General features: G+C 40.3%; 6 protein-coding genes across 6 annotated transcripts; all 6 read left to right on the top strand.

The window, feature by feature from the left end:
• Positions 1-198: 198 nt before the first annotated feature.
• Positions 199-1,120, top strand: LOC135613067 (germin-like protein 12-2). The gene is made up of 2 exons (XM_065110017.1): positions 199-358; positions 447-1,120. Exons 1-2 carry the CDS (start codon positions 247-249, stop codon positions 986-988), a joined length of 654 nt encoding a protein of 217 aa, XP_064966089.1. The 5' UTR covers positions 199-246; the 3' UTR covers positions 989-1,120.
• A 1,778-nt stretch (positions 1,121-2,898) lies between these two features.
• LOC135611904 (putative germin-like protein 2-1) lies at positions 2,899-3,840 on the top strand. The gene is made up of 2 exons (XM_065107552.1): positions 2,899-3,037; positions 3,127-3,840. The coding sequence occupies exons 1-2, from the start codon at positions 2,926-2,928 to the stop codon at positions 3,684-3,686; spliced, it is 672 nt and encodes a 223-aa protein (XP_064963624.1). The 5' UTR covers positions 2,899-2,925; the 3' UTR covers positions 3,687-3,840.
• A 4,901-nt stretch (positions 3,841-8,741) lies between these two features.
• Positions 8,742-9,723, top strand: LOC103986311 (germin-like protein 12-2). Its single transcript, XM_009404276.3, has 2 exons — positions 8,742-8,882; positions 8,971-9,723. Exons 1-2 carry the CDS (start codon positions 8,771-8,773, stop codon positions 9,510-9,512), a joined length of 654 nt encoding a protein of 217 aa, XP_009402551.3. The 5' UTR covers positions 8,742-8,770; the 3' UTR covers positions 9,513-9,723.
• A 1,659-nt stretch (positions 9,724-11,382) lies between these two features.
• On the top strand, positions 11,383-12,329 carry LOC135586324 (putative germin-like protein 2-1). Its single transcript, XM_009404272.3, has 2 exons — positions 11,383-11,526; positions 11,616-12,329. Exons 1-2 carry the CDS (start codon positions 11,415-11,417, stop codon positions 12,173-12,175), a joined length of 672 nt encoding a protein of 223 aa, XP_009402547.2. The 5' UTR covers positions 11,383-11,414; the 3' UTR covers positions 12,176-12,329.
• Positions 12,330-17,220: 4,891 nt separating this feature from the next.
• LOC135613066 (germin-like protein 12-2) lies at positions 17,221-18,213 on the top strand. Its single transcript, XM_065110016.1, has 2 exons — positions 17,221-17,371; positions 17,460-18,213. The coding sequence occupies exons 1-2, from the start codon at positions 17,260-17,262 to the stop codon at positions 17,999-18,001; spliced, it is 654 nt and encodes a 217-aa protein (XP_064966088.1). The 5' UTR covers positions 17,221-17,259; the 3' UTR covers positions 18,002-18,213.
• A 1,648-nt stretch (positions 18,214-19,861) lies between these two features.
• LOC135613065 (putative germin-like protein 2-1) lies at positions 19,862-20,804 on the top strand. Its single transcript, XM_065110015.1, has 2 exons — positions 19,862-20,005; positions 20,095-20,804. Exons 1-2 carry the CDS (start codon positions 19,894-19,896, stop codon positions 20,652-20,654), a joined length of 672 nt encoding a protein of 223 aa, XP_064966087.1. The 5' UTR covers positions 19,862-19,893; the 3' UTR covers positions 20,655-20,804.

The raw sequence follows: 20,804 nt of genomic DNA, 5'->3' as shown, positions 1-20,804 counted from the left end.
TGAAGAATAAGCTTTTCTTAGACCTTTTCTCAAAACTGCGTCAATATCTTGATAACAACTACGTAAAAGGGGAAGTCTACAAACATTATTATAAGCAGAAGGCAACCTAACATGTCATACTTTTCAACTCTCTCACCAAATGATGAAGAATATGTCAATGCCTGCTTCTCTATATATACCCATCTCCTCCAAGCCATTGGTATCACAACACCAATTGCAGCTTCGTCTATCCTAAAGATTACACAGATGGCAGCCAAATTGCTTCTCCTTGCTCTCCTTGCCATGGCTTCCTCTCTTGCAATGGCTTCTGATCCTAGTCCTCTTCAAGACTTCTGTGTCGCAGATAAGGACTCTAAAGGTATTCATAGTATCCAGATTAATCTCCTTCGGTGCGTTTGATCTCCCGATGCATATTTACTGATCGAGTTTGCTTCCTCCTGTTGCAGTGCTGGTGAATGGGTTCGTCTGCAAGGACCCCAAGGTGGTGAAAGCCGAAGACTTCTTCTTCAGGGGACTCGACAAAGCTGGCGACACAGTAAACAAGGTCGGCTCCAATGTCACCGCCGTCAACGTGAACCAGCTCGTCGGACTCAACACCCTCGGCATCTCCATGGTTCGCATCGACTACGCACCCAGAGGCCTCAACGCTCCCCACACTCACCCTCGTGCCACCGAGATCCTCACCGTCATAGAAGGACAGCTCTTGGTCGGCTTCGTCACATCCAACAGCGACGACGGCAACCGTCTCTTCACCAAGATGCTGAAGAAGGGTGATGTGTTTGTGTTCCCACAAGGCCTCATCCACTTCCAGTTCAACCCTGGGCACACCAAAACTATCGCCATCGGTGCTCTCAGTAGCCAAAACCCCGGCACGATCACCATCGCCAACGCTGTATTCGGGTCGAATCCGCCCATCTCCGACGATGTGCTGGCCAAGGCTTTCCAGGTGGACAAGAAGACCATCGACTGGCTTCAGGCTAAGTTCTAGATGGACAACAACAACTGAAGAAAAACCACCTCTGCAGCTTCTTCATATCCATGTTAACATTCCAATAAGCAAACACTTGGCGATCGATCGAAGTCAGGCGTTTGCATGTTATTACTGTTTGTTTTCTCTGTAGTGATCGAAATAATCCTCATGTTTTCCGACTAAAAATAAATATCATGTTAAGAGTCAACAATTGAGAGCGAGATCACTGATGAGATCATTATTAATTGCTAAGCCACATTGCAGCAAATCTCTGGTTTGCATTATCGAACTTTTCTTTGCATTTGTTAGTGTTAAAAAATATTCATGTATGAGAAGAGATTGAAAATATGATAAAAAGAAAAACCATACATTTAGTAAAATTGAAAAGTGACATATATTGAGTTTGACTTATAATCTAAAAGTTTGAGTTTTATAAATTGATATTTGACTCTATATATATGTTAATTTTAACGAGTCTACTTCACACTCGTCGTTTATCAAAGCCAATGTTCATGAAAAAAAAATCTCAAAGTCAAGATAAGCTTGGTAACCAAAGTTAAATCGTTGCTAATAGAGTTAGACACAAAAATTGAGAGAATCGAATGATGAGTTTAACTCATAATCTAAGAATACATACATACATATACATATACATATACATATATATATATATATATATATATATATATATATATATATATATATATATATAAATATATATATATATATGTATATATATATGTATATATATATATATGTATATATATATATATATGTATATATATATATGTATATACAATATATGTATATATATTATATGTATATGTATATATATATATATTATATACATATATATATATATATATATTATACATATATATATATTATATATACATATATATATATATACATATATATATATATATATATATATACATATATATATTGATGAATTTTTAATGGTCAACATCTCACTTGCATCTGTGGTTTTGGTCAACTTTATTAGTCATCTACTATCATCCAAGCAAAAGAATATTTTGGTAACAATGACAATCCATAGATAGGCAATTGACATATAAGAAAGAGTTCATTGCCGTCTCTTTCGACACGATGGGTGTTTGTCTCAAAAGAAGTGTATGACCTTTGATAGGAAGCATGCTTCAACTACGCAGAGCATCTTCACAAGGCAAAGATGAAGAATAACAAATTATTGTAATTAAGCCTTTTAAAATATTTACAAACTTTCAGAAGAACAGCCAACTTTGTGAGTCTGTTATCTACAAAGCCCAATAGAATCAAATCGTAAGATGTCTAGCCACAAGTTAAGTTATTTTGGGTGTATACATTTTATTTTGATTTGATTAAAGTTATTCAAAATATATTTAAACATTATGGAATGTTGATATGGTGAGGTGAAGATTGAAAAGATGAGCAAGATGAAGTCGTATCTCCGTTGTGAACGCTCACACAACGCTTGCATTATAGTATTCGACGTTAGATGAAGTCGCCACACGCATCGATTGTCCTGATCATGTTTGGAGGTGACAGACGACGCCTTCCATTGTAGTGCTTAATGTTAGATGAAGTCAAACTGAGATCATTGGTTTACTAGTCCTTCCGGTGGATCCATATGCTCCACTGGTTTCCATGACTTAGCTTGCGATTTGTACCATCCTGTCGTCATCAAAACCCTGTCAATTGAATGGGATACAAGAAATCTTCGTTGACCAAAACATTAAGCTCCTCTTGGTAGACTCTTTCTCTGCACAAGATAAGAAGCACTCACAGTCTATAGACATTATTATTATAAGCAAAAGGCATACTTTTCAGCTCTCTTACCAACTGATTAAGAATGTTTCAACCCTGCCTCTCTCCCCCCTCTCCCTCTCTATATATATCCATCTCCTTCGTGCATTTGTATCACAACACCAATTGTAGCTTCATCCATCCTAAAGATGGCAGCCAAAATCCTCCTCATCGCTCTCCTTGCCATGGCTTCCTCTCTCGCGATGGCTTCTGATCCTAGCCCTCTTCAAGATTTCTGCGTCGCCGATAAGAACTCCAAAGGCGAGTTTAAGGATCGAACATCGTATCTGCATGTCCACGTTTTCGATTAATGCATGTTTACTGATCGAGTTTTCTTGTTGCTTCTGCAGTGCTGGTGAATGGATTCGTCTGCAAAGACCCCAAGCAAGTGACAGCCGAAGACTTCTTCTTCATGGGACTCGACAAAGCCGGCAACACGGTAAACAAGCTCGGCTCCATGGTCACTGCCGTCAACGTGAACAAGCTCGTCGGACTCAACACCCTCGGCATCTCCATGGTTCGCATCGACTACGGGCCCAATGGCCTCAACCCTCCCCACACTCACCCCCGTGCCACCGAGATCCTCACCGTCATAGAAGGACAGCTCTTGGTCGGCTTCGTCACATCCAACACCGACGACGGCAACCGTCTCTTCACCAAGATGCTGAAGAAGGGCGATGTGTTTGTGTTCCCTGAGGGCCTCATCCACTTCCAGTTCAACCCTGGGTACACCAACACCGTCGCCATCGGTGCTCTCAGTAGCCAAAACCCCGGCACCATCACCATCGCCAACGCTGTGTTCGGGTCGAAGCCACCCATCTCCGACGATGTTCTGGCCAAGGCTTTCCATGTGGACAAGAAGACCATCGACTGGCTTCAGGCTCAGTTCTGGATGGACAACAACAACTAGAAAGCTTCGTTTTTGCAAGTTGACATGACGTGCTGAAATTATGTGCTTTAAATAAGCAAACAGTGGATAACTATTTGCATTTGTTTTTGTGATAGAATATGACTTCATTGTTATGGAAACTGTCTCTTGCTTCGTACCAAACAATTGTTATTTCTATTCTGAGATGTCTTTTGGGTCCACTTTGAATGCACAAAATCATATGATTTCGTGTTATGTAGTTTAACGTCAAGCATGGTACTCTAATCTTACGATAAGGTACAATATTGATAATAATAACAATAATAAATTTAGGATCGACTACATGAATCTTATGACAAGATACTAAATATAAATCCCACATCAATTTAAGAATAAAGAAATCGAGATCTTATTAGAACCAAATGTTATTTCTTTCCTAGGAGATGTCTTTTGGGTTGTGAGACTTTCTATTGAAATTTTAAGCTCTCAATTGAATATATGAAATATGTTAGTGATCAACAATTATTTGACATCTATCATCATGTGAAGACTTTGTTAGAAACAAAAAGGCCCCAATCACTCTCCTGTGGTCATTTGGTTTTATCTCTCGTTTGTCGCCCACATTGACAACATATCAAATGGAGTATTCTCTCTATAGATCAAGCATAAAAGTTAACCACCTGTATCATGTCAATATACTCTATTTTTGAGAAAAACCTATATCCAGAAAGGATTTTGGGCTAACTTGAGAATCAGAGAGATCATGTTGAAAAATTTCTACTGACATTGGTCTTAATACAAGTACCACCTCAGGCCCACCTCGAGGCCAATCATCATTTTAATGTATGTTAATTGATAGGGAACATGTTGATGGCCAATCATCATCTGACACTTATCACCACGTGGAGGCTGGCGTGGAAAGAAAAGGTCTCAATCACCCTCCACATATTTGCTTTCATGGACAACAATCCAAGGTAGGTCGTTCCGGCCTGTCTCCACCCTATCGCCCATGTGGACAAAACGTCAAAAGGTGACATTGGGTTAGTTGTAGGTTGACGTTGGGGTAGTTGTAGGCTATTCTATCTATAGACTAGGTATAATAGCTAACCCCTGGTATCATGCCAAGAGGCTCTTTTTTTAAGAAAAACCATACCAGCATCTCAAGATCACCTAAGGTTCGATAAATTGCCAATTGAATGAGCACCCCACTTCCCAATCGTAGATTTTAGTGCACTGTTGCACTACTGCTCTGCTTCACCCAAATTTGAGACTAAATCAATAGATGACTCTTTGAGAGTCCAAGGCAACAAATAGACCATGCTTAACTTTGGTAGTCTAGCGAGGAGAATTTGGTCGATTCCATCTTGAGTCGGTCCCCATTCACCTAGAACATCTAAGAGAAACTAATCCCGACCAACTTTTGCCTCCCATCGCTATAAGCCTTTGACAACAATACCGATTTGATTGAACATACTACCACTTTTCGTGCCCAGATGTTTCTCTACGGCACCTCGGACGCTTTGATGTGTTGTACATTCTTGACACTATTGGGAAGTCTAGCGTAAGAGTTGCACACTCGTTTGAAGCCACTCTCAGTCGACTCTTTTACTTAGCTCATAAATAAAGAAATTTGAACTCTACGTACTCAAGAATATATACCGAAGGCCATTGGTGACAATGTTGCTCGAGCTCAAGCAAGGGGAGAAAGAGACACTCTCTGACTTCGTCACTTGATTCAGCATTAAAGTCCAACTCATGTAAGAAGCCCGTCCGCCACTCATGATTCAAGCCTTCATGATGGGGCTTAAGTACTCTTGCAATAGTACTCGAGATCCTCTAAAGAGCCAACCAATACATGCCACCAAAGTGATGGTCTCAAGTAAGCTCGAGGAGACACGTAAGTGGCTATGACATGAGCAACCACCATTAGCTCAAACCCTGAGGTCACCTCGATGAAGAAAACAAGACTGACCCGAGTTGCCTTGCTTGAAACTCGAGTTGACCCCCTTTAACATGATAAGAACTAAGGTCTTCATATAGATAAAGGAAAAGGAGTTCACAACCCTTAATTGACAAAGATGCCATTGGAAATGAGAGACAGATCCAAGTATTACTACTTCCACCATGACTTTGGCCACCACACGGAAGAGTTTCATGATTTGAATAAACAAATCGAGGAGCTCATTTATCGGGGGCATCTTTAGAGATTTGTTCGGAGACCTCGAGAACCTTCGCCTGGACCTTAGGGCCTGATGGAGAGGTAGATCAACGTCATCATCGGTGGACCTGTCTCAGGAGGGGACAACATCTTGGGTCAAAAAGCCTAAGCCTGAGCCACCATCGAGAAGCACCAAAGATCAAAAGATGACTTGGAAATAACCTTCAAAGAAGAAGAGATGGAATACCTCAACCCAAACCATGATGATACCCTGGCGGTTTCCATAAGAATGATTAACTCCTGAGTATAGAGGGTCATGATCAATATAGTTATATCGATATCCTTTACTTTATCGCTTTTCAAAAACTTAAGCTCTCAACTAATGATCTCACCCCCTATAACTTTTTTGTTGATGGGGTTCACGGGCAACTCCATCTCCCCTCTCAGGATCATGAGTTCGTATATCACATTTAGCGATGAACCCTATAACAAAATGATGATGACCAAGTTTATGGTGGTTGACATCCCCTCAATGTATAACGCAATCATAGGTCAACCCACTCTCAACAGGCTGAGGGCTATGGTGTCGATCTATCATATGGTGATGAAGTTTCTAAAAAGAATTGACATTAGGAAGTTGAGGAGTGATCCGAAGGAGTCTCATTGGTGCTATTTGATGGCAATCTCCTTATTGAAGAAGGCATGATTCGAGGTACCACTTTTGGACCCACAAAATTTTACTAAGCCTCTCATAAGCCAATAAAGTTATTGGTCAAGGAAGCTCTGGACAAGGTCCGTCGTGATCATGTCATCAAAGTCGAGGCAATACTCCCCATGGAAAAGCAAGTGCAGCTCATCGACTTTTTCATGGAAAATGTCGACATGTTCGCATGGTCACTAAGAGAAATGCCAAGAATAGACTTGATGTGGCCTAGCACCACCTGAATATCTACCTCGAGGTTTGACCTATGAAGCAAAAGCCTCGTAAGTTCCCTTTTGAACATTGCATGCTGACTCATAATAAACTATTAATATAATGACACATGTAATTTAGGATTAAGGTCCATTTTAGCCTCTATGGTTTTGGTCATAGACCTCTTAAGCCCTCATGGTTTACTCATGTCTAAAATAACCCCTACATTTTTTAAAATATAGCATATAATACCCTCACATCAAGTCTGAGTTAATAGACGTTAGAGTCTGCTTACGTGGTATACTGACTAATAATAAAATATTAATATAATAACACGTGTAATTTAAGTTTAAGAAAAATAAAGACCTTCATCAATGGCGGGAGGAGGCGTCATCATGGAAGCGACAACTAACAGCAGCATCGAGCCGTTATTTCCTAGCAGGGTGTCGTACGCATGTAACATCTCCTAGTGTCGTACGCATGTAACCTCTCTCATGCTGACGATGAGCTTAAGAGCTTCCAATCCTATCTAATGTAGATGTGTGTCAACTAGTTCGACGCTAGGTATGTAGTGATCTCCTGGTCTCTCTTCCTCCTCATAAGCATCTTCATCTCCACTACCTCTCACTTCATCCTCATCCGCACCTCCACCTACCGTGCTGACAACGTGGCGATCCAGCTCTTCTTCTCCTTTGCCTCCGACCTCTCTTACCTCTACCTCTCCGCCTTCATCCGTCGCTTCCTCTTTTCTTGATAAGCTAGTCTGGGAGTGCAAGCGAATGCGGGAGGGATACATGGACCAACTCAACCACTCCTTCTGCTGCTCTCAATCATCATGATGTCATGTTTTGCAAGGGAGGTTACTTACAAGGTATGATGGTACTCGTTAGGATCAGAGTGGGTGCAGTTCACAATGGTGAGCAATGTCGTGGTGGCATGTGCCCTAGAGCTGGTAAGTGACATCTAGAAGCTCTTGAGCTCATCATCAATACGGGAGAGGCTTGGTACAACACTCTGCTAAGTAGTAGCAACTCGGTGCTACTGCTAGTGGTCGCTTCCATGATAACACCTCCTCCCACCACTGATGGAAGTCTCTGTTTTTTAAACTTAAATTATACATGTTATTATATTGATAGTTTATTTTGAGTCACCATGTAAGTAAACTCTAACATCTATTAACTTAGACTTAGTAAGAAATACTTTATGCTATATTTTTAAAAATATAAAAGTTATTTTAGACATGAATAAATTATAAAGGCTTAAGAGATCTATGGTCAAAACCATAGAGATTAAAATGGACCTTAAACTTAAATTATACATGTCATTATATTGATGGTTTATTATAAGTCAATATGTTACGTAACATTTGTTAACTCAAACTTGATGGGAGAGATTTATATATTATGTTTTTAAAAATATAAAGATTATTTTAGATATGAATAAACTATAAAAGCTTAAGAGATCCATAACAAAAATTGTAGAAGCTAAAATAGACCTTAATCCATTAATATTCTAGCGTTGCAATAAAGTGGGAAGTTGTTCGCTACTTGTGCAAGCATGCACCACATATACGATAGTCACTGCATTCACATATAACGCTTGCACCATAGTATTTGATGTTGGTCACTACATGCAACGTATTGCCGTGGTCATGTTTGAAGGTGACAAAGAAGGCTTGCATTATAGCCTCTGATGTTTGATGAAGTCAGATCGAGACGATCCACTGGTTTCCCACATGTTTAATTGGCTACACTGCCAATTGAATGGTTCGACAACGTGTATGAATTTACTACGTATAAGAAACCGACGGTGAAGAATAAGCTTCTCTTAGACCTTTCTCTCAACCGCGTCAATATCTTGATAACAACTACGTAAAAGGGGAAGTCTACAAACATTATTGTAAGCAGAAGGCAACCTAACATGTCATACTTTTCAACTCTCTCACCAAATGATGAGGAATATGTCAATGCCTGCTTCTCTATATATACCCATCTCCTCCAAGCCATTGGTGTCACAACACCAATTGCAGCTTCGTCCATCCTAGAGATTACACAGATGGCAGCCAAATTGCTTCTCCTTGCTCTCCTTGCCATGGCTTCCGCTCTTGCAATGGCTTCTGATCCTAGTCCTCTTCAAGACTTCTGTGTCGCAGATAAGGACTCTAAAGGTATTCATAGTATCCAGATTAATCTCCTTCGGTGCGTTTGCTCTCCCGATGCATATTTACTGATCGAGTTTGCTTCCTCCTGTTGCAGTGCTGGTGAATGGGTTCGTCTGCAAGGACCCCAAGGTGGTGAAAGCCGAAGACTTCTTCTTCAGGGGACTCGACAAAGCTGGCGACACAGTAAACAAGGTCGGCTCCAATGTCACCGCCGTCAACGTGAACCAGCTCGTCGGACTCAACACCCTCGGCATCTCCATGGTTCGCATCGACTACGCACCCAGAGGCCTCAACGCTCCCCACACTCACCCTCGTGCCACCGAGATCCTCACCGTCATAGAAGGACAGCTCTTGGTCGGCTTCGTCACATCCAACAGCGACGACGGCAACCGTCTCTTCACCAAGATGCTGAAGAAGGGTGATGTGTTTGTGTTCCCACAAGGCCTCATCCACTTCCAGTTCAACCCTGGGCACACCAAAACTATCGCCATCGGTGCTCTCAGTAGCCAAAACCCCGGCACGATCACCATCGCCAACGCTGTATTCGGGTCGAATCCGCCCATCTCCGACGATGTGCTGGCCAAGGCTTTCCAGGTGGACAAGAAGACCATCGACTGGCTTCAGGCTAAGTTCTAGATGGACAACAACAACTGAAGAAAAACCACCTCTGCAGCTTCTTCACATCCATGTTAACATTCCAATAAGCAAACACTTGGCGATCGATCGAAGTCAGGCGTTTGCATGTTATTACTGTTTGTTTTCTCTGTAGTGATCGAAATAATCCTCATGTTTTCCGACTAAAAATAAATATCATGTTAAGAGTCAACAATTGAGAGCGAGATCACTGATGAGATCATTATTAATTGCTAAGCCACATTGCAGCAAATCTCTGGTTTGCATTATCGAACTTTTCTTTGCATTTGTTAGTGTTAAAAAATATTCATGTATGAGAAGAGATTGAAAATATGATAAAAAGAAAAACCATACATTTAGTAAAATTGAAAAGTGACATATATTGAGTTTGACTTATAATCTAAAAGTTTGAGTTTTATTAAATTGATATTTGACTCTATATATATGTTAATTTTAACGAGTCTACTTCACACTCGTCGTTTATCAAAGCCAATGTTCATGAAAAAAAAATCTCAAAGTCAAGATAAGCTTGGTAACCAAAGTTAAATCGTTGCTAATAGAGTTAGACACAAAAATTGAGAGAATCGAATGATGAGTTTAACTCATAATCTAAGAATACATACATACATATACATATACATATACATATATATATATATATATAAATATATATATATATGTATATATATATATATATGTATATATATATATGTATATACAATATATGTATATATATATATATGTATATGTATATATATATATATTATATACATATATATATATATATATATATATATATATATTATACATATATATATATATATACATATATATATATATATATACATATATATATATATATATATATATATATATATATATATACATATATATATTGATGAATTTTTAATGGTCAACATCTCACTTGCATCTGTGGTTTTGGTCAACTTTATTAGTCATCTACTATCATCCAAGCAAAAGAATATTTTGGTAACGATGACAATCCATAGATAGGCAATTGACATATAAGAAAGAGTTCATTGCCGTCTCTTTCGACACGATGGGTGTTTGTCTCAAAAGAAGTGTATGACCTTTGATAGGAAGCATGCTTCAACTACGCAGAGCATCTTCACAAGGCAAAGATGAAGAATAACAAATTATTGTAATTAAGCCTTTTAAAATATTTACAAACTTTCAGAAGAACAGCCAACTTTGTGAGTCTGTTATCTACAAAGCCCAATAGAATCAAATCGTAAGATGTCTAGCCACAAGTTAAGTTATTTTGGGTGTATACATTTTATTTTGATTTGATTAAAGTTATTCAAAATATATTTAAACATTATGGAATGTTGATATGGTGAGGTGAAGATTGAAAAGATGAGCAAGATGAAGTCGTATCTCCGTTGTGAACGCTCACACAACGCTTGCATTATAGTATTCGACGTTAGATGAAGTCGCCACACGCATCGATTGTCCTGATCATGTTTGGAGGTGACAGACGACGCCTTCCATTGTAGTGCTTAATGTTAGATGAAGTCAAACTGAGATCATTGGTTTACTAGTCCTTCCGGTGGATCCATATGCTCCACTGGTTTCCATGACTTAGCTTGCGATTTGTACCATCCTGTCGTCATCAAAACCCTGTCAATTGAATGGGATACAAGAAATCTTCGTTGACCAAAACATTAAGCTCCTCTTGGTAGACTCTTTCTCTGCACAAGATAAGAAGCACTCACAGTCTATAGACATTATTATTATAAGCAAAAGGCATACTTTTCAGCTCTCTTACCAACTGATTAAGAATGTTTCAACCCTGCCTCTCTCCCCCCTCTCCCTCTCTATATATATCCATCTCCTTCGTGCATTTGTATCACAGCACCAATTGTAGCTTCATCCATCCTAAAGATGGCAGCCAAAATCCTTCTCATCGCTCTCCTTGCCATGGCTTCCTCTCTCGCAATGGCTTCTGATCCTAGCCCTCTTCAAGACTTCTGCGTCGCCGATAAGAACTCCAAAGGCGAGTTTAAGGATCGAACACCGTATCTACATGTCCACGTTTTCGATTAATGCATGTTTACTGATCGAGTTTTCTTGTTGCTTCTGCAGTGCTGGTTAATGGATTCGTCTGCAAAGACCCCAAGCAAGTGACAGCCGAAGACTTCTTCTTCATGGGACTCGACAAAGCCGGCAACACGGTAAACAAGCTCGGCTCCATGGTCACTGCCGTCAACGTGAACAAGCTCGTCGGACTCAACACCCTCGGCATCTCCATGGTTCGCATCGACTACGGGCCCAATGGCCTCAACCCTCCCCACACTCACCCCCGTGCCACCGAGATCCTCACCGTCATAGAAGGACAGCTCTTGGTCGGCTTCGTCACATCCAACACCGACGACGGCAACCGTCTCTTCACCAAGATGCTGAAGAAGGGCGATGTGTTTGTGTTCCCTGAGGGCCTCATCCACTTCCAGTTCAACCCTGGGTACACCAACACCGTCGCCATCGGTGCTCTCAGTAGCCAAAACCCCGGCACCATCACCATCGCCAACGCTGTGTTCGGGTCGAAGCCACCCATCTCCGACGATGTTCTGGCCAAGGCTTTCCATGTGGACAAGAAGACCATCGACTGGCTTCAGGCTCAGTTCTGGATGGACAACAACAACTAGAAAGCTTCGTTTTTGCAAGTTGACATGACGTGCTGAAATTATGTGCTTTAAATAAGCAAACAGTGGATAACTATTTGCATTTGTTTTTGTGATAGAATATGACTTCATTGTTATGGAAACTGTCTCTTGCTTCGTACCAAACAATTGTTATTTCTATTCTGAGATGTCTTTTGGGTCCACTTTGAATGCACAAAATCATATGATTTCGTGTTATGTAGTTTAACGTCAAGCATGGTACTCTAATCTTACGATAAGGTACAATATTGATAATAATAACAATAATAAATTTAGGATCGACTACATGAATCTTATGACAAGATACTAAATATAAATCCCACATCAATTTAAGAATAAAGAAATCGAGATCTTATTAGAACCAAATGTTATTTCTTTCCTAGGAGATGTCTTTTGGGTTGTGAGACTTTCTATTGAAATTTTAAGCTCTCAATTGAATATATGAAATATGTTAGTGATCAACAATTATTTGACATCTATCATCATGTGAAGACTTTGTTAGAAACAAAAAGGCCCCAATCACTCTCCTGTGGTCATTTGGTTTTATCTCTCGTTTGTCGCCCACATTGACAACATATCAAATGGAGTATTCTCTCTATAGATCAAGCATAAAAGTTAACCACCTGTATCATGTCAATATACTCTATTTTTGAGAAAAACCTATATCCAGAAAGGATTTTGGGCTAACTTGAGAATCAGAGAGATCATGTTGAAAAATTTCTACTGACATTGGTCTTAATACAAGTACCACCTCAGGCCCACCTCGAGGCCAATCATCATTTTAATGTATGTTAATTGATAGGGAACATGTTGATGGCCAATCATCATCTGACACTTATCACCACGTGGAGGCTGGCGTGGAAAGAAAAGGTCTCAATCACCCTCCACATATTTGCTTTCATGGACAACAATCCAAGGTAGGTCGTTCCGGCCTGTCTCCACCCTATCGCCCATATGGACAAAACGTCAAAAGGTGACATTGGGTTAGTTGTAGGTTGACGTTGGGGTAGTTGTAGGCTATTCTATCTATAGACTAGGTATAATAGCTAACCCCTGGTATCATGCCAAGAGGCTCTTTTTTTAAGAAAAACCATACCAGCATCTCAAGATCACCTAAGGTTCGATAAATTGCCAATTGAATGAGCACCCCACTTCCCAATCGTAGATTTTAGTGCACTGTTGCACTACTGCTCTGCTTCACCCAAATTTGAGACTAAATCAATAGATGACTCTTTGAGAGTCCAAGGCAACAAATAGACCATGCTTAACTTTGGTAGTCTAGCGAGGAGAATTTGGTCGATTCCATCTTGAGTCGGTCCCCATTCACCTAGAACATCTAAGAGAAACTAATCCCGACCAACTTTTGCCTCCCATCGCTATAAGCCTTTGACAACAATACCGATTTGATTGAACATACTACCACTTTTCGTGCCCAGATGTTTCTCTACGGCACCTCGGACGCTTTGATGTGTTGTACATTCTTGACACTATTGGGAAGTCTAGCGTAAGAGTTGCACACTCGTTTGAAGCCACTCTCAGTCGACTCTTTTACTTAGCTCATAAATAAAGAAATTTGAACTCTACGTACTCAAGAATATATACCGAAGGCCATTGGTGACAATGTTGCTCGAGCTCAAGCAAGGGGAGAAAGAGACACTCTCTGACTTCGTCACTTGATTCAGCATTAAAGTCCAACTCATGTAAGAAGCCCGTCCGCCACTCATGATTCAAGCCTTCATGATGGGGCTTAAGTACTCTTGCAATAGTACTCGAGATCCTCTAAAGAGCCAACCAATACATGCCACCAAAGTGATGGTCTCAAGTAAGCTCGAGGAGACACGTAAGTGGCTATGACATGAGCAACCACCATTAGCTCAAACCCTGAGGTCACCTCGATGAAGAAAACAAGACTGACCCGAGTTGCCTTGCTTGAAACTCGAGTTGACCCCCTTTAACATGATAAGAACTAAGGTCTTCATATAGATAAAGGAAAAGGAGTTCACAACCCTTAATTGACAAAGATGCCATTGGAAATGAGAGACAGATCCAAGTATTACTACTTCCACCATGACTTTGGCCACCACACGGAAGAGTTTCATGATTTGAATAAACAAATCGAGGAGCTCATTTATCGGGGGCATCTTTAGAGATTTGTTCGGAGACCTCGAGAACCTTCGCCTGGACCTTAGGGCCTGATGGAGAGGTAGATCAACGTCATCATCGGTGGACCTGTCTCAGGAGGGGACAACATCTTGGGTCAAAAAGCCTAAGCCTGAGCCACCATCGAGAAGCACCAAAGATCAAAAGATGACTTGGAAATAACCTTCAAAGAAGAAGAGATGGAATACCTCAACCCAAACCATGATGATACCCTGGCGGTTTCCATAAGAATGATTAACTCCTGAGTATAGAGGGTCATGATCAATATAGTTATATCGATATCCTTTACTTTATCGCTTTTCAAAAACTTAAGCTCTCAACTAATGATCTCACCCCCTATAACTTTTTTGTTGATGGGGTTCACGGGCAACTCCATCTCCCCTCTCAGGATCATGAGTTCGTATATCACATTTAGCGATGAACCCTATAACAAAATGATGATGACCAAGTTTATGGTGGTTGACATCCCCTCAATGTATAACGCAATCATAGGTCAACCCACTCTCAACAGGCTGAGGGCTATGGTGTCGATCTATCATATGGTGATGAAGTTTCTAAAAAGAATTGACATTAGGAAGTTGAGGAGTGATCCGAAGGAGTCTCATTGGTGCTATTTGATGGCAATCTCCTTATTGAAGAAGGCATGATTCGAGGTACCACTTTTGGACCCACAAAATTTTACTAAGCCTCTCATAAGCCAATAAAGTTATTGGTCAAGGAAGCTCTGGACAAGGTCCGTCGTGATCATGTCATCAAAGTCGAGGCAATACTCCCCATGGAAAAGCAAGTGCAGCTCATCGACTTTTTCATGGAAAATGTCGACATGTTCGCATGGTCACTAAGAGAAATGCCAAGAATAGACTTGATGTGGCCTAGCACCACCTGAATATCTACCTCGAGGTTTGACCTATGAAGCAAAAGCCTCGTAAGTTCCCTTTTGAACATTGCATGCTGACTCATAATAAACTATTAATATAATGACACATGTAATTTAGGATTAAGGTCCATTTTAGCCTCTATGGTTTTGGTCATAGACCTCTTAAGCCCTCATGGTTTACTCATGTCTAAAATAACCCCTACATTTTTTAAAATATAGCATATAATACCCTCACATCAAGTCTGAGTTAATAGACGTTAGAGTCTGCTTACGTGGTATACTGACTAATAATAAAATATTAATATAATAACACGTGTAATTTAAGTTTAAGAAAAATAAAGACCTTCATCAATGGCGGGAGGAGGCGTCATCATGGAAGCGACAACTAACAGCAGCATCGAGCCGTTATTTCCTAGCAGGGTGTCGTACGCATGTAACATCTCCTAGTGTCGTACGCATGTAACCTCTCTCATGCTGACGATGAGCTTAAGAGCTTCCAATCCTATCTAATGTAGATGTGTGTCAACTAGTTCGACGCTAGGTATGTAGTGATCTCCTGGTCTCTCTTCCTCCTCATAAGCATCTTCATCTCCACTACCTCTCACTTCATCCTCATCCGCACCTCCACCTACCGTGCTGACAACGTGGCGATCCAGCTCTTCTTCTCCTTTGCCTCCGACCTCTCTTACCTCTACCTCTCCGCCTTCATCCGTCGCTTCCTCTTTTCTTGATAAGCTAGTCTGGGAGTGCAAGCGAATGCGGGAGGGATACATGGACCAACTCAACCACTCCTTCTGCTGCTCTCAATCATCATGATGTCATGTTTTGCAAGGGAGGTTACTTACAAGGTATGATGGTACTCGTTAGGATCAGAGTGGGTGCAGTTCACAATGGTGAGCAATGTCGTGGTGGCATGTGCCCTAGAGCTGGTAAGTGACATCTAGAAGCTCTTGAGCTCATCATCAATACGGGAGAGGCTTGGTACAACACTCTGCTAAGTAGTAGCAACTCGGTGCTACTGCTAGTGGTCGCTTCCATGATAACACCTCCTCCCACCACTGATGGAAGTCTCTGTTTTTTAAACTTAAATTATACATGTTATTATATTGATAGTTTATTTTGAGTCACCATGTAAGTAAACTCTAACATCTATTAACTTAGACTTAGTAAGAAATACTTTATGCTATATTTTTAAAAATATAAAAGTTATTTTAGACATGAATAAATTATAAAGGCTTAAGAGATCTATGGTCAAAACCATAGAGATTAAAATGGACCTTAAACTTAAATTATACATGTCATTATATTGATGGTTTATTATAAGTCAATATGTTACGTAACATTTGTTAACTCAAACTTGATGGGAGAGATTTATATATTATGTTTTTAAAAATATAAAGATTATTTTAGATATGAATAAACTATAAAAGCTTAAGAGATCCATAACAAAAATTGTAGAAGCTAAAATAGACCTTAATCCATTAATATTCTAGCGTTGCAATAAAGTGGGAAGTTGTTCGCTACTTGTGCAAGCATGCACCACATATACGATAGTCACTGCATTCACATATAACGCTTGCACCATAGTATTTGATGTTGGTCACTACATGCAACGTATTGCCGTGGTCATGTTTGAAGGTGACAAAGAAGGCTTGCATTATAGCCTCTGATGTTTGATGAAGTCAGATCGAGACGATCCACTGGTTTCCCACATGTTTAATTGGCTACACTGCCAATTGAATGGTTCGACAACGTGTATGAATTTACTACGTATAAGAAACCGACGGTGAAGAATAAGCTTCTCTTAGACCTTTCTCTCAACCGCGTCAATATCTTGATAACAACTACGTAAAAGGGGAAGTCTACAAACATTATTGTAAGCAGAAGGCAACCTAACATGTCATACTTTTCAACTCTCTCACCAAATGATGAGGAATATGTCAATGCCTGCTTCTCTATATATACCCATCTCCTCCAAGCCATTGGTGTCACAACACCAATTGCAGCTTCGTCCATCCTAGAGATTACACAGATGGCAGCCAAATTGCTTCTCCTTGCTCTCCTTGCCATGGCTTCCGCTCTTGCAATGGCTTCTGATCCTAGTCCTCTTCAAGACTTCTGTGTCGCAGATAAGGACTCTAAAGGTATTCATAGTATCCAGATTAATCTCCTTCGGTGCGTTTGCTCTCCCGATGCATATTTACTGATCGAGTTTGCTTCCTCCTGTTGCAGTGCTGGTGAATGGGTTCGTCTGCAAGGACCCCAAGGTGGTGAAAGCCGAAGACTTCTTCTTCAGGGGACTCGACAAAGCTGGCGACACAGTAAACAAGGTCGGCTCCAATGTCACCGCCGTCAACGTGAACCAGCTCGTCGGACTCAACACCCTCGGCATCTCCATGGTTCGCATCGACTACGCACCCAGAGGCCTCAACGCTCCCCACACTCACCCTCGTGCCACCGAGATCCTCACCGTCATAGAAGGACAGCTCTTGGTCGGCTTCGTCACATCCAACAGCGACGACGGCAACCGTCTCTTCACCAAGATGCTGAAGAAGGGTGATGTGTTTGTGTTCCCACAAGGCCTCATCCACTTCCAGTTCAACCCTGGGCACACCAAAACTATCGCCATCGGTGCTCTCAGTAGCCAAAACCCCGGCACGATCACCATCGCCAACGCTGTATTCGGGTCGAATCCGCCCATCTCCGACGATGTGCTGGCCAAGGCTTTCCAGGTGGACAAGAAGACCATCGACTGGCTTCAGGCTAAGTTCTAGATGGACAACAACAACTGAAGAAAAACCACCTCTGCAGCTTCTTCACATCCATGTTAACATTCCAATAAGCAAACACTTGGCGATCGATCGAAGTCAGGCGTTTGCATGTTATTACTGTTTGTTTTCTCTGTAGTGATCGAAATAATCCTCATGTTTTCCGACTAAAAATAAATATCATGTTAAGAGTCAACAATTGAGAGCGAGATCACTGATGAGATCATTATTAATTGCTAAGCCACATTGCAGCAAATCTCTGGTTTGCATTATCGAACTTTTCTTTGCATTTGTTAGTGTTAAAAAATATTCATGTATGAGAAGAGATTGAAAATATGATAAAAAGAAAAACCATACATTTAGTAAAATTGAAAAGTGACATATATTGAGTTTGACTTATAATCTAAAAGTTTGAGTTTTATTAAATTGATATTTGACTCTATATATATGTTAATTTTAACGAGTCTACTTCACACTCGTCGTTTATCAAAGCCAATGTTCATGAAAAAAAAATCTCAAAGTCAAGATAAGCTTGGTAACCAAAGTTAAATCGTTGCTAATAGAGTTAGACACAAAAATTGAGAGAATCGAATGATGAGTTTAACTCATAATCTAAGAATACATACATACATATACATATACATATACATATATATATATATATATAAATATATATATATATGTATATATATATATATATGTATATATATATATGTATATACAATATATGTATATATATATATATGTATATGTATATATATATATATATTATATACATATATATATATATATATATATTATACATATATATATATATATACATATATATATATATATATATATACATATATATATATATATATATATATATATATATACATATATATATTGATGAATTTTTAATGGTCAACATCTCACTTGCATCTGTGGTTTTGGTCAACTTTATTAGTCATCTACTATCATCCAAGCAAAAGAATATTTTGGTAACGATGACAATCCATAGATAGGCAATTGACATATAAGAAAGAGTTCATTGCCGTCTCTTTCGACACGATGGGTGTTTGTCTCAAAAGAAGTGTATGACCTTTGATAGGAAGCATGCTTCAACTACGCAGAGCATCTTCACAAGGCAAAGATGAAGAATAACAAATTATTGTAATTAAGCCTTTTAAAATATTTACAAACTTTCAGAAGAACAGCCAACTTTGTGAGTCTGTTATCTACAAAGCCCAATAGAATCAAATCGTAAGATGTCTAGCCACAAGTTAAGTTATTTTGGGTGTATACATTTTATTTTGATTTGATTAAAGTTATTCAAAATATATTTAAACATTATGGAATGTTGATATGGTGAGGTGAAGATTGAAAAGATGAGCAAGATGAAGTCGTATCTCCGTTGTGAACGCTCACACAACGCTTGCATTATAGTATTCGACGTTAGATGAAGTCGCCACACGCATCGATTGTCCTGATCATGTTTGGAGGTGACAGACGACGCCTTCCATTGTAGTGCTTAATGTTAGATGAAGTCAAACTGAGATCATTGGTTTACTAGTCCTTCCGGTGGATCCATATGCTCCACTGGTTTCCATGACTTAGCTTGCGATTTGTACCATCCTGTCGTCATCAAAACCCTGTCAATTGAATGGGATACAAGAAATCTTCGTTGACCAAAACATTAAGCTCCTCTTGGTAGACTCTTTCTCTGCACAAGATAAGAAGCACTCACAGTCTATAGACATTATTATTATAAGCAAAAGGCATACTTTTCAGCTCTCTTACCAACTGATTAAGAATGTTTCAACCCTGCCTCTCTCCCCCCTCTCCCTCTCTATATATATCCATCTCCTTCGTGCATTTGTATCACAGCACCAATTGTAGCTTCATCCATCCTAAAGATGGCAGCCAAAATCCTTCTCATCGCTCTCCTTGCCATGGCTTCCTCTCTCGCAATGGCTTCTGATCCTAGCCCTCTTCAAGACTTCTGCGTCGCCGATAAGAACTCCAAAGGCGAGTTTAAGGATCGAACACCGTATCTACATGTCCACGTTTTCGATTAATGCATGTTTACTGATCGAGTTTTCTTGTTGCTTCTGCAGTGCTGGTTAATGGATTCGTCTGCAAAGACCCCAAGCAAGTGACAGCCGAAGACTTCTTCTTCATGGGACTCGACAAAGCCGGCAACACGGTAAACAAGCTCGGCTCCATGGTCACTGCCGTCAACGTGAACAAGCTCGTCGGACTCAACACCCTCGGCATCTCCATGGTTCGCATCGACTACGGGCCCCAAGGCCTCAACCCTCCCCACACTCACCCCCGTGCCACCGAGATCCTCACCGTCATAGAAGGACAGCTCTTGGTCGGCTTCGTCACATCCAACACCGACGACGGCAACCGTCTCTTCACCAAGATGCTGAAGAAGGGCGATGTGTTTGTGTTCCCTGAGGGCCTCATCCACTTCCAGTTCAACCCTGGGTACACCAACACCGTCGCCATCGGTGCTCTCAGTAGCCAAAACCCCGGCACGATCACCATCGCCAACGCTGTGTTCGGGTCGAAGCCGCCCATCTCCGACGATGTTCTGGCCAAGGCTTTCCAGGTGGACAAGAAGACCATCGACTGGCTTCAGGCCCAGTTCTGGATGGACAACAACAACTAGAAAGCTTCGTTCTTGCAAGTTGACATGACATGACATGCATAAAATTATGTGCTTTAAATAAGCAAACAGTGGATAACTATTTGCATTTGTATTTGTGATAGAATATGGCTTCTATGTTATATGGAAACTGTCTTACTACGTACCAAACAA

The sequence above is a fragment of the Musa acuminata genome, chromosome BXJ2-5 (assembly GCF_036884655.1).
Source record: "Musa acuminata AAA Group cultivar baxijiao chromosome BXJ2-5, Cavendish_Baxijiao_AAA, whole genome shotgun sequence".
NCBI classification, from domain to species: domain Eukaryota; kingdom Viridiplantae; phylum Streptophyta; class Magnoliopsida; order Zingiberales; family Musaceae; genus Musa; species Musa acuminata.
Note: the sequence above shows the minus strand (reverse complement) of the source record. Positions and strands in the feature narration are given on the sequence as shown.

Coding starts and splice junctions, on each gene's coding strand:
- LOC135613067 (XM_065110017.1), top strand. CDS start 247: ATGGCAGCCAAATTGCTTCTCCTTGCTCTCCTTGCCATGGCTTCCTCT. Junction 359..446: donor CGCAGATAAGGACTCTAAAG/GTATTCATAGTA, acceptor CTCCTGTTGCAG/TGCTGGTGAATGGGTTCGTC.
- LOC135611904 (XM_065107552.1), top strand. CDS start 2,926: ATGGCAGCCAAAATCCTCCTCATCGCTCTCCTTGCCATGGCTTCCTCT. Junction 3,038..3,126: donor CGCCGATAAGAACTCCAAAG/GCGAGTTTAAGG, acceptor TTGCTTCTGCAG/TGCTGGTGAATGGATTCGTC.
- LOC103986311 (XM_009404276.3), top strand. CDS start 8,771: ATGGCAGCCAAATTGCTTCTCCTTGCTCTCCTTGCCATGGCTTCCGCT. Junction 8,883..8,970: donor CGCAGATAAGGACTCTAAAG/GTATTCATAGTA, acceptor CTCCTGTTGCAG/TGCTGGTGAATGGGTTCGTC.
- LOC135586324 (XM_009404272.3), top strand. CDS start 11,415: ATGGCAGCCAAAATCCTTCTCATCGCTCTCCTTGCCATGGCTTCCTCT. Junction 11,527..11,615: donor CGCCGATAAGAACTCCAAAG/GCGAGTTTAAGG, acceptor TTGCTTCTGCAG/TGCTGGTTAATGGATTCGTC.
- LOC135613066 (XM_065110016.1), top strand. CDS start 17,260: ATGGCAGCCAAATTGCTTCTCCTTGCTCTCCTTGCCATGGCTTCCGCT. Junction 17,372..17,459: donor CGCAGATAAGGACTCTAAAG/GTATTCATAGTA, acceptor CTCCTGTTGCAG/TGCTGGTGAATGGGTTCGTC.
- LOC135613065 (XM_065110015.1), top strand. CDS start 19,894: ATGGCAGCCAAAATCCTTCTCATCGCTCTCCTTGCCATGGCTTCCTCT. Junction 20,006..20,094: donor CGCCGATAAGAACTCCAAAG/GCGAGTTTAAGG, acceptor TTGCTTCTGCAG/TGCTGGTTAATGGATTCGTC.